This window comes from Anas acuta, chromosome 1 (genome assembly GCF_963932015.1).
Source record: "Anas acuta chromosome 1, bAnaAcu1.1, whole genome shotgun sequence".
In the NCBI taxonomy this organism is placed as follows: domain Eukaryota; kingdom Metazoa; phylum Chordata; class Aves; order Anseriformes; family Anatidae; genus Anas; species Anas acuta.
The window spans coordinates 180620325-180635920 of NC_088979.1; the positions used below are offsets into that span (position 1 = coordinate 180620325).

Consider the following 15596-nt stretch of genomic DNA (forward strand, 5'->3'; position numbering starts at 1 on the left):
GTCCTTGATTAATTCCTGAAGTGTCAGGATGTGATCAGATAAGTCAGTAGACATGCAGGCCGAGGGATGTGATGGAGTCCTGATTAGAAAGATGACAAATCATGTTCATTGCACTCTGGCTGTGATTGAGAGAAGTAGTTACAGCTCAAGAAAATTGCATTACATGCTATCATCATGAAAAGAAACCACAAAACATAGGGGAAAAGCCAACTCAGTCCTTGGAACATCTGGGAAAAACAGATGAACAGAAAGCAGATCCTCAGGAGTATACTGGAGGCACAGAGATCTGCTTGCCCTCTACTGATCTCCCTTCGTCTCTGAGTTTGCAGTGTCAGCCTTGGTGCAGTAAATGACTAAAAGCTGCTGACCTGTCCTGAAAACTTGGAGCCCATGAATGGAATGATCCTGGGCTTGCAGGATGGATGATGTGCCTCTGAGATGGGGAAAATGTGAGTTTAAAGCCTCCATTTATGAAATGAATTGGGGAAAATGAGGTCAGGCTGCAGGGAGTAAGTATTTACTTGCTGAGCTGAAGTTTACTGAGGGAGCAGGGGGGAGAGGAGAGAGAGGATTACTCTGTTCTAGTGTGGGACTCTTGGAAGGGGCTATGGTCTCCACATCAGTAAAACTACCTTTAATCCAAATCTTTATTAACCTCTTTTAGCAAAGTCTTCTAGCAATAGCATGGAAAGCTCTGACAAATTCCTTCACTAAGTATTTGCGAGAAGTTGACAACCATGTAAATGCCACCCACACAGCTGATGGTTGTGGTCCCAGAAATCAGGGCATGCCAAAAACCACAGGGCAATCTCTTCAAACAATAGGGTAACTCTTCTGTGCTTCCCCTCTGCTACTGCTGGGGTTACCGTAGCTCCCAGGCTGGCTGTAGAGTCTCTGCAATGCTCCTTTGAAAGTACCAGCTCCCTGGGTACCCTCTCCATTATATGGCATTGACCTACCCTGAAATCAGCTGCAGAGAACACACCAGTCACGTTTGTTGGCTTGTCAGAGGCTTTGCAACAAACACAGGCTGGAGGAGCAGGGACTGAGGATGCGAACTGGTGTGCAGGGAAGGAGGGAGCACAAGCAACATGTCTCTGCAGAGCAGAGATCTCAGCTGCTGCGTGGATGGGAAGTGTCTATCACTGGAGGGCACTACAAGTTTTGTACTTCTTTTCTGCCCAGGATAACCTAGGGATCTAATTTAGACAACCACAGCCCCAGACAATGCTAAAATGCAATGCCTCTGACAGCTGAGGTTCTGCATGAGGTGTTGAATCACTTGTATGGCATTCTTACATGTGCAAATTAATGGCTTTCACTCGGGGGAAAAAAAAAAGGATACAAAAGCTGAATAAATACCAACATTTCAAATATATGCTCTACTCCTCAGTGCTGTATACAGGCCTCTGGCTTGGTAATACTGCTGCTGCTGTTGCATTTTGTATATTGGCCCAGGGTTATCATAATTTAACAACACTCATTTCTTATATATGAAGCAGCGTAGGAAGAACTCTTTATTTTCAAAAATAGCTAAGGATGAAGGGTAACATAGATGACTTGTACACAGATATTTTTAGCTAAAGGAACTGGATTATATGAGAAGTTTAGGTCTATAAAGACAACAGAGTTCCTCAACTGTTCCCATCTGTCTCGTCCCTGTCCTGTGTCAGCAGGGGGAAGTAGTAACTAAGACCTTCTGTGGCTTAGATGCTAAGTGCTTTCGTCGGAGTATTTTTGTCTGCCCTCTTTTCTGTCCCTCTTTAACATTAGTAAGAACTTTTATTTATACACTGTGATGAGGTATTATATCTACTATGGAAAAGTACTGACAACTGCTTTGTCAGTGACACATCCGAGTAAATCTGCTTCATTTTAAAACATTTTTGTTAATCTAGAGTAAAATATTGCAGGTGCTGCTCAGATTTCTACTTGCCTTCAAGATATTTTTATGGTTTCAATTAGCCCGATTGCTGTAACAGCAGTTTTCTAAAAATTGCAGTGATGGTGGCTTCGAGGCATGCAGCGTGAGCAAGGACACCTCCTGTTCCCCATCCGGATCTCAGGCTGCGTCTCCGAGCCCCGTGCCTGCCCGGAGCACAGCTAGCTTAGCCCCACCCTCTGAGCAGTCCAGCCTTTATTTATATGAAATCTGTGGTCCAACTGGCTTCAGATGGCGTGTGTATGTGCGTGTGCCTGCCTTCTGAGTGTGTGAGACGAGCCGGGATCATGAGCCAGGGTTGTTCCAAGTGGTTTTAATCAGCAGCCCATTAGAGGGGAACGGGAAACTTCTAACAGGATAAGAGCTGAGTAAGTAAATGCAACTTTGAGCTTGCAGTCTGGACACAACAAATGCAAAGGAAAATTTTTGTAGTCTGTCAGTTTTCAGATAAATGATCACTTTTAGGCAGAGATTGGTGCATGCTGACAGGAAAGAGGCAATTTAAAAGGACTGGACTGAAGGAAACGAAAAACAAAGTAGGAACTGAGAATGCAAGAGAGAAAAAACAGCAAACGATTGTTCACGAGGTTGGTACACTCTTTTACTCTCTTCAGATGTGGACAGAATGCGTTCAGCTTTAACCTCTTGATTTCTTGGATGCTGCTGTCTGGCTGAATAGCTCCTTTTGCAAGCTGGGACTGAGGATTTCTGCTCCTCACCTGTCTGCTACCAGGTCTCTCCTCCTGGGAGTGCGGTGTGGAAGGGCTTGTTACAGCTCCCTGCGAAGGACCCCATGGCATGCTGCTGTTCTTTCCTCCTCACTTTTATTTTTTATTTTTTTCCACAGGTTATTCCCATAAACCCCATGGGAGGATACCTTACAAGCCCATGCTCCTCTGGATCCTGTAACTTCTTGCCAGGCACCAAGAAAGGACTCAGCAGCAGAAATGGAGAAAGTCCTCACTAGTTTTGGATAAAGCCTGCCTTTCACTTTTTTTTTTTTTTTTTTTAACTTGTGAGAACGTGGCTACTTCGAATGCATCTGCAATGTGGCAAAGGGTGAAGTGAGGCCATGGTTTGTGGGCAAGTCCCCAGGTGTCGCAGGCTTTGTCGCCCTCGCCCCTTCCTCCTGGCCTTAGTGGTGGCTGTCTGTCTGTTCTGCCAGACCCTGACTCCTCTCATGACCAGCAGCTTCCTTTCGGCAGTTGTTAATGGGATTTCTCCACACAAACTGAGTAAAACACAGCCAGGAAGATACAAGGAGGTCTCAGCAAGCAGCACTCGCTGCTTCTTCCCTGTCAGTGACACACAGGCAGTGAGAAAGGTAAGTCAGCTGGAGCAGAGTGCTGAGCAATAATTAGCGTGGTGAGGGATGGTGAGTCTGGCAGGATCATCTGAGTCCAGCTAAAAATATACTAAGCTCGAAAGTCTGAGGTCTGTGTACAAACAAATGAGTGATCTAATGACAGTGGCATATGTGCAAGCACATCTCCATTACCAGCTCCTCAGTGTGGTGTTGCTAACAGAGGAATCCTAAAATCTTTGACTGAAACATGGCATTACTCTGTGACTCCAGAGAGATTTCAGTTTGCTGCACAGGCCGTATGTTATTTTGGCTTTAGGAATAGGGTCAGAGGCTTTCCAGCACAGACACGTAAATCAAGAGGCAGTTGGGGTTTCAAGAACAGTGACTGAGGCTGTTATTAGCAGCAAGACTGCAGTTGCCCTGTATTAAAGTTATCTGCTGGTCAGTTTTGAACTGTGCTGAAGTTATGCTGAAAAGCTGAATTTAAGCGCATTAAAAAAATAAAATAAAATAGTGTTTCTCACATTTTCAAATCACAGTATTTACTTTGGAATCTCTATCCCACAAATTTTACTCTGTCCTTAGGTTACCTGACCTCGTGTTTATTTTGCACAGGGTTCCTAGGATGGGTGTTAAAACCTAACAAATGCAGACACTGTTATTTTACTTGGAAAATGTTCCAGACTGAGGTAGTTATTTTCACTCTGGAATCTGTGATCAGCATTAGCACAAATGCTTCAGGTTTCCTTCAGTCCTATAGAGTGCTGCTAATAGTTCAGCAGAGCCCTCACTGTGAAATTATCATTTCACTGGCATTTTATGCATTACTGTATCACAGCTGTAAACATAAATCTGTGACATCACAGACTATGGACAGCTTCCACATAAAGCAGTTCAAGTTTCTAAAAATAAACAGTGATTTAGAAGGCTTCTTCTTTGATTGGGTAGGGTTCAGAGTCTGAAAGGTCAGCAATATTGATTTTAGGAGAGCAGTTGTAAAGTGCATCTTCTGCAATCGAAAACAGATATGTGAAATAACTGGCATGCAAGGTTTAACCTTAAGTCTTTATATATATATATATATATATATATATATATATATATTATGAAGGTCAGAGAGATCTTTCTTGTGAGTTGCAGAAATCTATTTTATACTGCATTTACCATGACTTTTTATTTTAATGACCCCTTAGTACACTAGGTATTCAGATTTGGGTTTGTTCAACAATGTGGCATGAAGAATTACAATTTACAGGGACGTGAACACATCTGACACTGTAGGTTGCACTGGCATACAACTTTTGACATAGTCCATTCCTTTTTACTTATTGTTATTGTCATGGCAATGAAAAATTAATATGTTAAATTCAGTTACCTAAGATCTCAAAGGGTTGGTAGAACAATGACAAACCTTTGCTTGTATGTTATTTGGCTGAAAATATCTGTAATTTCTACTTCCCCAGTTTGTCTGAAGAAGATGCAGATTGAACTTGGTGTGCTAGCTGTTTGAAATAAAAAGAAAGATTACGTTCACACAACATGCTGCACTTACTGCTCTCCAGTATGCATGGCTGAATGTGACTATCACACACATGCTGAACCTGTAGTACAGATTTAAATGCACATGTTAACCCTCATAGCTATGTTTTCCAGGCCTGTGCTACTCTAACACATTCCTCTTCACATTCTGAAGACCACCCGTAGCTGGCTCCCTATTTGTCTTGAAAGTTTCCTCTAGAGCGTTATGAACAAAATGTCTTGCACATGTTGGGATGTTACTTTTAGCTGCTCACTGTTTCCAGAGAGTGCTCTGTTGGTTGTGTGGGCTGAATAACAATCTCAGGGAACAGAAAAGACAAACATCTCCAAAAATCTCTGTACTTTGTTTTGAGAGCACGCTTTTGAACTGTGTGTTTTCGCCCACTGCTTTTGCAAATAGCTGAACTGTTATCTTGCTTGATTTTATTGGGTACCCAGTAACATTTAAGACAGATGTCATGGTTGAAACTTCTCACTGTTTTATTTTACAGTCATGTGGCCACCCACAGTAACTTGCCTGAAAACAAGTTTTCATTAAGGCCCTGGTTTAAATCTTCATCTATGAATCTAGAAAAATCCTTTAAAATATAGTCCAAAAATTATTCACACATGTTCTTATTTTATGCATACTCCAGAAAGTGAATTTATTTAAAATAATATATTGTACAGGTAAACAGTGGCTTAAAGGAAGCACTGCAACATGTTTTACAAAGTGGAAGTTCACAGAAAAGTTTTAAGGAAAAGAAGAGCCTGCTGTAGATACTATTCCTTAAATAATATCCAGTGTTCTAGGGTTTTGAGATGAAGCATCTCACGTCACACCACAGGACCTCTTCAGACTGGGTAGGGCAGGTTCAGTTCTTGTTTCCTTCAGAGAAACAATCAGTATTGTGTTGAGGCTGCTGTGAGAATTTGGTTATGATTATTATTGCACATGCAAAATCTCCTTCCAAAGTTTGATAATATCTCCATTCAGGGTATGCATAGTACAATTGCCTAGAAAAAAAAAGCAAAAAAAAAGCAAAAAAAAAAAAAAAAAAAAAAAAAGCACCTTTCACGAGCAGGGAGGAAGAAAAGGTGAAGATTTTAAGAAGGGAAAGTTCCATGCAAGTGTGGAAAAAGCATGGTGCTGGAAATTGCCAAGTTGGTCTGCAAATGTGTCTTTAACGACATCCAAGATACCCTGGGATGGAGCCATTACTGTCAGGAACATAGTGCAAGCTGCCTTTTATAAGTTGCAAAAATGCAGATTTCATTCCTAGCCTGTAAAGCCTGACAGAGCTCATGGTACTTCTCTCCCAGGTATTACACATTTCAGGATTTTTAAAAGCTTCTTGAGAGCTGATCCTTTGGCCTTATTTTCTCACGAGCAGAGGTCAACATTTGCTAGTATAAAATTAAATTCTAATATCAGTAGCATGAAAAGTAGAATGTTTATTTCTGAATCTCTAGCAGTAAAGGTGTGAGAGAGAGCCATCACATGTAGCGCAGGCTGTCTTCAGGTTCTGACAGCCACACTTACTTCTTGCACAAGGAAATATTTGCCAATGTATATAATAAGGAGGAGAGGTGGTGCTGTAGTATCTAAGCTGAAACTGGTATCAATATCATCAACAACAAAAGCCTAAACAAGCCCAGTGGGTAGGCTTGTATGGTACAGTACTGCCAGAAATACCTTTGGTACCAGACAGATGTAAAACCATTACACTCAAGTGATTTAGCTTTGCTTCATAGCCGCTTCTGAGAAGAGCTAATTAGCTGGTCACAGCTGCATTTCCACTCTCTGAATTAATTCATCCGGAGCCAACTTAGGTGTCTCTGCACAGCAATGTGCTTTGCCTGGTTAGACATAGTACATCCACTATTGCAAGGAGGCAGCGTGACAGTATTGCACATCCTAGGCACTGTTTTGGCATACTAGCTGTGGCCAATATATAAAAAAGGAGATTTAAAATCTCAAATTTTAAGATGGGTCTCGAAGGAGATTATTTCATGGATATGCTTAAGAGCCTTTCCTCACATCCCCTGGCTATTTAGGGCCACCTGAGAAAAAGTAAATAAACTAGACAAGCAGCTGGTTATATGAGAATTTAATGAGTGGGTAAGGCTGGCATCTTAGGAAATGAAAGATAAGAGGAACAGTGAAAAAAGGCTGTCTTCATTTTCAAGGCCCTCGACTTCTCCCTTATATAATAGATACATCCCCAGGAGGAGCTATAACGAGGTGAACAAAGATCAAGAAGAATAAGGAACTGATTTTACAGCTGAGCATTCTGAACTTATAGGGTAGGATATAATTTACTGGGAGTGGACAATATGAAAGATGCAGAGTAATAACAGCCTGGATGTGGCCATATCTCCAAGTTATTATGTAGAAAGAAAAAAAAAAAAAAAGGAAAAGATAAACATCACTGTTATCATGGTTTAGTAATAAACCCAAGATCTAGAGGAAGATATTGTTGTATGAGGTATCTATGTGGTAGAGTCAAAGATTGAAGAACTGAGAAATTATTACCAGAATTTGGACAGACAGAGTGGGATTATCCTCTTTTTCCTTGAGTGGTACTTTCTGTGGTCAGAGCCATTTAAACACAGAAATTTAAAAACAGATTTGATGAACTTCACCGTCTAAAGACATACTTTTTTTTTTTTTCCTATTGAGTTTTGATGCTATATGCTTCAGATAGAATGGGCAGGAAAGGAAGGAGGGGAACAGGGGAATATCATGGAACAAGGCATGGGGAAATGAGGCCCTGGCTGGGGCAGATGTAGGAGGCAGAATAGGGGCCTATGGCTGTGAAATACTAGATCACATGAGATTGTGCATGGAGGAGCTGGTTTGTATTGGAGAAGAGAAAGGGAGATGAGTAGGGAAATGGAAATAAAGGAAGACAAGAATAAATGAAGCTGGGTGATAAAATGAGAAGGATGATTTCTGCTATTATGCAGAAATGGAGTAGGGTGAGAGCTCTGGATAGAAAAGACTGCATTATGCATAATGTTTGTTGATACATTTTAAATGTAAATTTAATCTTAAAAAATATATTTATTTTCTTTTTCACAAGAGAAAAAAGGAAGTGGAAAACTTGGCTACTATGAAACCTCAGTTAATAGAAAGCAATTGACAGATGGTCTGGTGTCATCAACTGCCTTCCTTGGAGTTATACCACATTCACATTGCATCCTACGAAAGCAGAAGATTCCATCTTTCCCCCCCCCCCCCCCCCCCCCCCAATGTAAAATGCAAGAGGCACTGAGGAAACAGCTATTTTTACTGCACAGATAGCTCAAGATATTTTGGTAATAAAGGGCTCAGCTATTGTGATAGTAATCAGGAAAGAGGGGCAGGGTGGAGACTCTTTACAGGAAGGGAGCTTTGAGAAGGATGCATTGGCAGCAAGTGGAGGGAGGGACATGGAGGACTTATGATTCATTGGAATCCTTTCCTTAAAAAATCATCTATCTTGATAAGATGGTAGGATTTGGCTCATCATTTGTTCCCAATACAAGATAGTTGGGACCAGGAACTACATGCAATCATAAAGCAAAGGCATTTTTGAAAATTTAGTTCAGTACTTCTAGCCCAGAGTGCTTGCGATGGCTGTGCAAATAACTCCAGTTTTGCTCATGGATTTATGAAGTCATCAGAAAACAGCCATCAAAGTAGTGCTGATAATTTAGTCGCTTGTTCTGTATTTGCTCAGCAAACAATTGGAAGCAGAATTACATTCCAACTGTTTCATTCTACAACCCAGTCCTTTCTGATTAGGAAATCTAACAGAACTTAAAGCCAACACATTTAAATGTCCTCCAGAAAGTGAAACAGGAAATTAACTTCTCTGTGACTTCTTGATAAAAGAGCTATGTGCACTTCAAATACAACAGTAATATGAACGACTTACTATTTCTGTGAACTTTTGGGCAAACATGGAAAAGAATATAAAAGTCACATTTGGAATTAATAAAGGTCTGCACGGTCCTGTAAATGAACCACTTAGGGCATTAGAACCACATGCTAAGTTCTTATTATCATTAATGTTATATAATATTAGTATGGGAGTGCCTAGGAGTCCCAGTCATAGATTTTTTTGTAATTTTGTTGTGCTAGACAGTATTTAGCAGTGAAGGTGCCATTGCTGGCTAAACGGGATTTCAGGCAGTTCTCTGCCTGTGAATATCACCAATAATGCTGGTGTTGTTTATGTAAGACTGCTTCTGTTTCCCAGTATTTCTTTTACACTCCCCTTTCATATGCCAAGGGCTTTCAGTGTTTTGTGTATCTATTTTGCAGAAGCCCAGTATCCTTAGAAAGCAGTGTGTAAAAGTTGCAGTCAAATTATTTGAAGCTGTTGGACAAACTTCTGACAGCCTTGGCAAGCTTGGTGTAAAAGAGAGGCTGCCTGTAATTGACACAGGGACTAACACCACCAGAACTGGGTAGCTGAGAAGATGATTCACAGTTTTTTTAGTTCTTTCCTGAAAAAAAAAAGGTCAGGCAAACAAGCTTTGGGACATTATTTTAGGAAGAATTTTTTTTTTTTTTTTTTTTTTTTTTTTGCAGTTGAAGTGATGGTCAATGAAATTCTCTGGCAACTGTTCAAACTGTATATTTGCTTCCTTGCCAGGGAGAGACAATGCATCAATATTTATGGAATTATACAATCTTCTTGGAATCTGAAAAAATGCCAAGGAACTGTTTCTCCTCTCAGCTTGAAATATCTTTTCTACTTTCTAATTGGCCAAAACAACAACAGTAATTATATATTGTAGGATTTAATTACTGACCAAATTCTGGATTTTTGGAACAAACCAGAAATTCTGTAAAAAAGAGGACAGCTTCAGAGACTAATAAAATCTACTGTATCCTTATACAGTCACAACCTAGAATTGGAAAAACTGGTTAAAGGAACTTGTCAAAACATTTTCTCTTTAACAAAGAACTTCACAGCCATGCGGAACTTGCAGGTAGACGACAGAATTAACAAGTACAACTCAGATAGTGGATGTCTATTTTCAGTCAGACAAAGACAGTTACGTAATTTTGAGCTTTCATGTTATGTAAACTGAGCTGTTGATCTACTTTTTTAAGACCTCAGAGCCTCAGAGGAATATATATTTGATTAGATTTTTTAAAAGTACACAATACACTTGATGGAGCTCAGTTTGCTTTCTTCTGTGGTTTTTTTTTTTTTTTTTTTTTTTTTTTTGTGTCATGCTATAAACAGGAATCAAAAGTATGATTTTTTTTTTTGGGTGCATTTTTATTCACTTTTGAGTCCATCATGATTTTTTAGACCAGGTTGCTAAGTCTGTGGATCATCTGTGTAACAGCCAATTGCACTAAAATGGGATCAGTGACGCAGTTAATGGCAATGACTTGCAAGCTTTAAGAGCAGGTATATCATGTCAAAGCTGACAGAGACCTCATCCTATATCATATGGGACTTCTCAGCTTTGTTACAAAGCCTCATTAATTTCAGTGGAGACAGCCTCACTATTCCCTAGGTAAGACGTGGACCACAGATGTTCTTCAACAATCCTTTTCACATAGGTATATTGAATCTATAATAAACTGAGCTGCCAACAAATAGCCTGAAATTTGAAATTGAAGAAGAGGAAAAATGGTCTGGGTATGAAAACATTTGTCCATTTAACACTTAAATATTCAAAATGTTATTGATCCTTTTGATCTTTTGTGTGTGTGTGTGTGTAAGCCTGCTGTACATTAAAGTTATAGGAATGTCAGAAAAAATCAGGACCATAAAATGTCAAAATATGTGAACAGCTCATTTTCCTCTGTTGCACCCTACTTCTTTTATACCAGCTCTTCCCAGACTGCATTTTTATGATTGAGAAACATCTTATAAAAAACAGCAGACTCTTTAAGTGTAGAAACATGACTGTTATTGCTATAATATTGGAAATTCTGAAATACATCTAGTAGTAACTAGATCAGCATGGCTGGTTGTGTAAGGCATTTTATGTAGAGCTTTGGAAGAAATTATGGAATCACTTGCTATAGGCATCAAGTAGGCCAGAACGTTTTTAATTCTGTGTAGCTAACAGGGAACTGAAACAAAGATAAAGAAAACCCAACCTACCTTGCAGTGGCTTGGCAAGAAAACAGAGAAGATACTGCATCTTGTAACCTGAACTGCAAATAGCTCTGAAAGGAAAGGGAAATAAATTTGGCAACGCTATATATATATGGATCTCAAGTATGGACCATAAAAGGTGCTACTTCAAATTATTTAGTAGCACCAGATTAGACTTCAGGTCAAGCTGTTAAATTTAGGACCCCGAGTTGTCTCAGTGTCCCAAAGATCCCATTATCGTTTTTTGGAAAGTGAGCAGATAAAAGTGATTAATTGCTTGGTCAGTGCCCGGACAGCAGGAGCTGAGGTTCAGGAGAGCCTGTCCACAGCCAGGCCTGCCCTTTCCTCCTAGATGGGCATTTCTCCTAGACCAGTGTGGTGGTTTTACTCAGGTGGGCAGCTGAGCTCCACCACAACCACCCATCCTCAAAGGGAAATTGAGAGAAAATACTATAGAAAAGAGCTCAAGGGTTGAGATAAGGACAGGGAGATTTCTCAACAATTATTGTGATGGGCAAAACAGACTCAGTGTAGAAGATTAGTGAAATTAATTGCCTATTACTAAGAAGCAAAGAAGCGAGAAACAAAAGAAACTAAAACCACCTTTCCCTCATCCACCCTCTTCTACCTCTTCCCCCCAAGTGTTGCAGGGACACTTGGGGGGAAGAAAGATAAAGTAGGTTTAGTTATCGGAGAGCAGAGGAACACTAAAGAAGGATGTGAAGCTGCTAATCACAAGAAAAAAATAACACAGGTTTCTGGGGAGGAGAAGCTTCTTGTGAGAGAGCATCAGGTCCTGCCAAGGCCTGGTCCAGGAGGCGTGTGCTGTGAGGAAGCAGCCATGCTGGGGCAGAGCTTGTGGGACCATCACTTGCAGGTGAAAATAAAATGATTATGCGGCACTCAAGATAGAAGCTATTACCCTTTGTTTTAAGCAGGATGCTTAAGGAGTGACATTGCAAAAGGCTTTGCTTTTGCAGACAGGTATGTTTTGGCAGAAGCTTTTATCAGCTGCACACACATGCACATACACACACAAAGTGTTAAAACTGGATGTGAAAGAGGGGTGCACACACAGTGCAGCAAAGTCCAAGGTGGGACTCGTGCCAGAGAGCAAACACCCTCAGCTGCACAGGGAAGGATGTCAGCAGGACAAGCAGCGATTGCAAGTCAAAAGCCAGACACAAATGTGTCCTGGGCTGCAGTCCCTCAGTGCTTCTCACGTGTCCTTGGTTCACCCTGCAATACTGGCCATTGCAACACACGTGGGATGGAAAATTGGATTTGCTTGCAAAGAGAGCTGGAGGTGTCTCTTTTCACTGATTTTCTTCCATGATATGAGTGAAATGGAAAGTGGGAAACATCTGGCTGAACAGCCTGTAATGTTATGCAGCAGCATTGCTCTGGACAAGGCAGAGGCAGGGAAAGAGGCAGTGCTGGAGGGGAGGGGCAGAGCAAGGGCTGGATTTAGGAACAGAGAGGGAGGGAGGAGAGCAGGGAAATGGAGAGGAACGGCTGCCAGCAGCTGCTGGAGTTACTCGAGGGGCAGGAAGGAGACAAGATAAGAGGAGAGGGGGGAGGGGTGAAAGTGGGAGAGAAGTAAGTGAAACAGGCTGAGGTGGGGAAAGGGCACTCAGAGCCTAACACTAGCTTACTGCAGGACTGGTGTGTTTTAAAAGTACTGCAAGGGCAGGGAGGACATCTGACCAGGTTACATAATGTAATTCCTGTGACTTCACCATGTACTATTTGTGCTTCTTCCGACCAGCATGTGATCAGCATTTGTTTGAATATCCCAATGACTAAAGTAGTTTTGGATTGCACATTTAGCAACTGTATGTAGAAGACTCTGACAGTGTTGTATCTAGATAATTTTCAGGGTCCCCTCATCAATTATACAGATCCTTTCAACAAGGGATATTTGTTCTGGAACACAAACAGAAATAGCATTAGGATTTCAGGAGTCTAAAATAGTTTGTACCCCTCACTGTCATGGAGCAGCTTTCACTTTAGCCAAGTGTAACTTAAAACTGCATCCTGTAGTTGGTGACCAGATGACTGAGACAGTGACTTTAATACTAGATCCCAGGCCTATAAAGAAAATGGACACATCTTGAATGGCATTTGTTTATGTCAAAACATCTGTCTCTTTTTTTTTTTTGCAGTGTGATCTTCTGTGCAAAAATGGTGGTGCCTTGTTTGTGTAACAATTCCTATGTCCAGTGACAAGCTTACTAAAATCAGAAGGCATGGAATGACTTTGTTTTTCAAGCAGACACTGCTGACTACTGCTAGTTTGAAATTATTGAACTTGCCAATAACTAACTTATCCTGAATTAAATCCTTTAAATGCTGGCATGTTTCAATCCTAAAGGCAAATACTTTTCACCAAAAGAAAATCTTGTTTGTTAATGGTGGTTTTATCGCAAAAGAATAGCTATACAATTCCAGATATTAGTGACCCGTTTTCTACATGGAGCATCCTGTTTTTATGCCTTATTTAAGGAAAAAATCCCTTATTGTACAAGAAATACTTTCCCAAATGTCATTGTAAGTTGTTAATATCTTTCTGAGTAAAATAACGACTATGTATTATGCTCCTGAAAAGAGTCCTATCTTATGACCACTGTCTTTGCATTTTTTGCTGTAGATCGAAGACTCCATTCTCCAGTACTTTGGAAGCCGTACGAGAAGAGCAATTCTGTATGCACCTCCTGCCCATAGTAAAACAGAGCGTCAGCTTTGTGAACACATCCTGAAAAAGCATGGATATGCAGTCACAGTCCTTGAGAACAGGAGACTGATGGAAGATCTGAGACATGAGGGCCCTTACCACAGTAAGAATAAGTTGACTTAATTAATGCATTAATTACTTTACTAATTGTTAGCTATCAATCCAGTGTTCTTCCACAGAGATAAAGTTTACACATTCTCAATGTGAGTAAGGATACAAACCATGGTCAAACCCTGCCCAGTTATGCCACTAGTTTTTCATGATTAAGTGATTCTTGCATTAGAAACTTCCTTCTACAAAGATTCATAAGTAATTGAACATAGTCTTGAGAACCAAGTCAGATCAGTTCATGATGAGTTCACACACTGACTTCATCAATATAATAGCCTAGTGATTTTTGGTGGAGCATTTCATGATACAACAAATATTTGCTTCTTTCTCATTTTCTCCCTTAAAGAAAAGCTGCATGCATGAAGGCACTCTTTTTCATTATGTAATAGCTTATTAAACAGCACAATACAGAAGTATCTTTTGCACTTGCAGTGGATTCTGATGGAAGTTACTGCTTGTTTTTAGTTCCTGTTAAAATTTGATCTATAGTCAAAAGGCTTGAATTCAGGAAGCCTGATCTCTTGCACAAGGGACTGTAGCTTTGTGGTGTAGACCTGTAGAGTGCCTAACAGAGGAGCTTTGGGCACCAGTTATATTTGTTGACCATGTTAAAGTGGTCTTGGACACCTTAGAGGTGTGAACTGAAACTGTGATCTCACTTTAATATTATGTTGGAAGTCAATCTTGGAACTGGGAGGCTTTGAAAAATGTATGCTGGTCACCAGTCCATCAGCAGAAGAGTGCGTTTGGTTATTTCTCATGCTACAGGGAATGTCGTTTGTATCATTCAGACTTGCAATAACTTCCTGGGACTACCAGAGAGATCAGTTTTGCTTTGTGCTTTAACCAGTCCAAATAGTTTAATAGATGAAAAAAGTACTTATTCAGCATGTTTTAGGCTACTCAAAATTCCACCACAAATTTCAACTGTCTTCAAGAAACTTTCTTGCAAATGAGATACATGCAGTTTTCTTGGCAGGCTGTACCAAGTACTAATAAATTTTCTGCACCTTGCTGTCTTCTATTTTAATCTCTTTTCAAAGGCACCTTTTAGTTACTTCATGCCTTGTGTACTTTCCATCTCAGAGTGACAGGACACAGCAGGTCTGCGGGCTTTGCTAATGTCAAATGGGCCACAGAGACAAGGCAGCATCTCTGGGGACAATGTGTATTTCACCATCTGTGTGAAATACTTCTGTTTCAAATGGCCAAGGAAGTGGGTATGCCAGGCTCATCTGGGCCTCGGAAAAAAATCACTGTACTAAATTTTGCTACAGTGATCAACTCAGGTTCAGGTTCTGCAACAGTTTTTTACCCTGCAAACAGTGCCTCTGCAGAATTGAACTTAGTTGTGGGTATTTATATTTTATAGTCTACCTAGTGTCAGTACTTCCTGTAGTATTTTTCCAGTAATTACAAAAAAAAAAAAAAAAAAAAAAGATTTTAGGTATTTTCCAGAACTTCCTACAGCTTTCAGCAGAAGTCAGATGTATTGGAAAAAAGTCAGATGCTTTCCAGCTTAAGACAAAGAGTAATGGAATTTACTAATTCCATTTCATGGCAACATAGGTCTGCTTTTAATTTTTCCCTGTTATGTAAGTGCCTTGCTTTAAAGTTATGTTTGAAAAACACAAGTAAGTAAAAGAACATGACTACATACTGAACCGATGATCTTTTCTCAGAATTGAACAAGTTATGCTTGAGTTATTTTTTTTTGCCAGTAAATGAAGGGTTTTACTGTTCTGGATGGGATAGTACTTGGTAAACCATGTTTTGGAGAAGGGTATTTTGAGCTATGCTTTATCATAACATTTTCCTAATAGGAGTGCTATAATTTATCTAAAACGTGCTCCTTGGAACCTCTCTTAA

At 40.2% G+C, this 15596-nt stretch overlaps 1 protein-coding gene across 4 annotated transcripts in view; it reads left to right on the plus strand.

Annotated features, from left to right (window-relative positions):
- Positions 1 to 2136: 2136 nt before the first annotated feature.
- The window catches only part of CPED1 (cadherin like and PC-esterase domain containing 1), a 146610-nt gene continuing 133150 nt past the window's right edge, over positions 2137 to 15596 (plus strand). Inside the window, exons 1-4 of one of the 4 annotated variants that reach the window (XM_068669582.1) lie at positions 2137 to 2310; positions 2408 to 2529; positions 2790 to 3266; positions 13533 to 13719. In XM_068669582.1, coding sequence (XP_068525683.1) covers positions 3015 to 3266; positions 13533 to 13719 — 439 coding nt within the window. In that variant the 5' untranslated portion in view covers positions 2137 to 2310; positions 2408 to 2529; positions 2790 to 3014. Of the gene's footprint in view, positions 2311 to 2407; positions 2530 to 2550; positions 2676 to 2789; positions 3267 to 13532; positions 13720 to 15596 lie in introns of those variants that run through there. The other 3 variants (XM_068669581.1, XM_068669585.1, XM_068669583.1) reach the window with 3 other exon arrangements.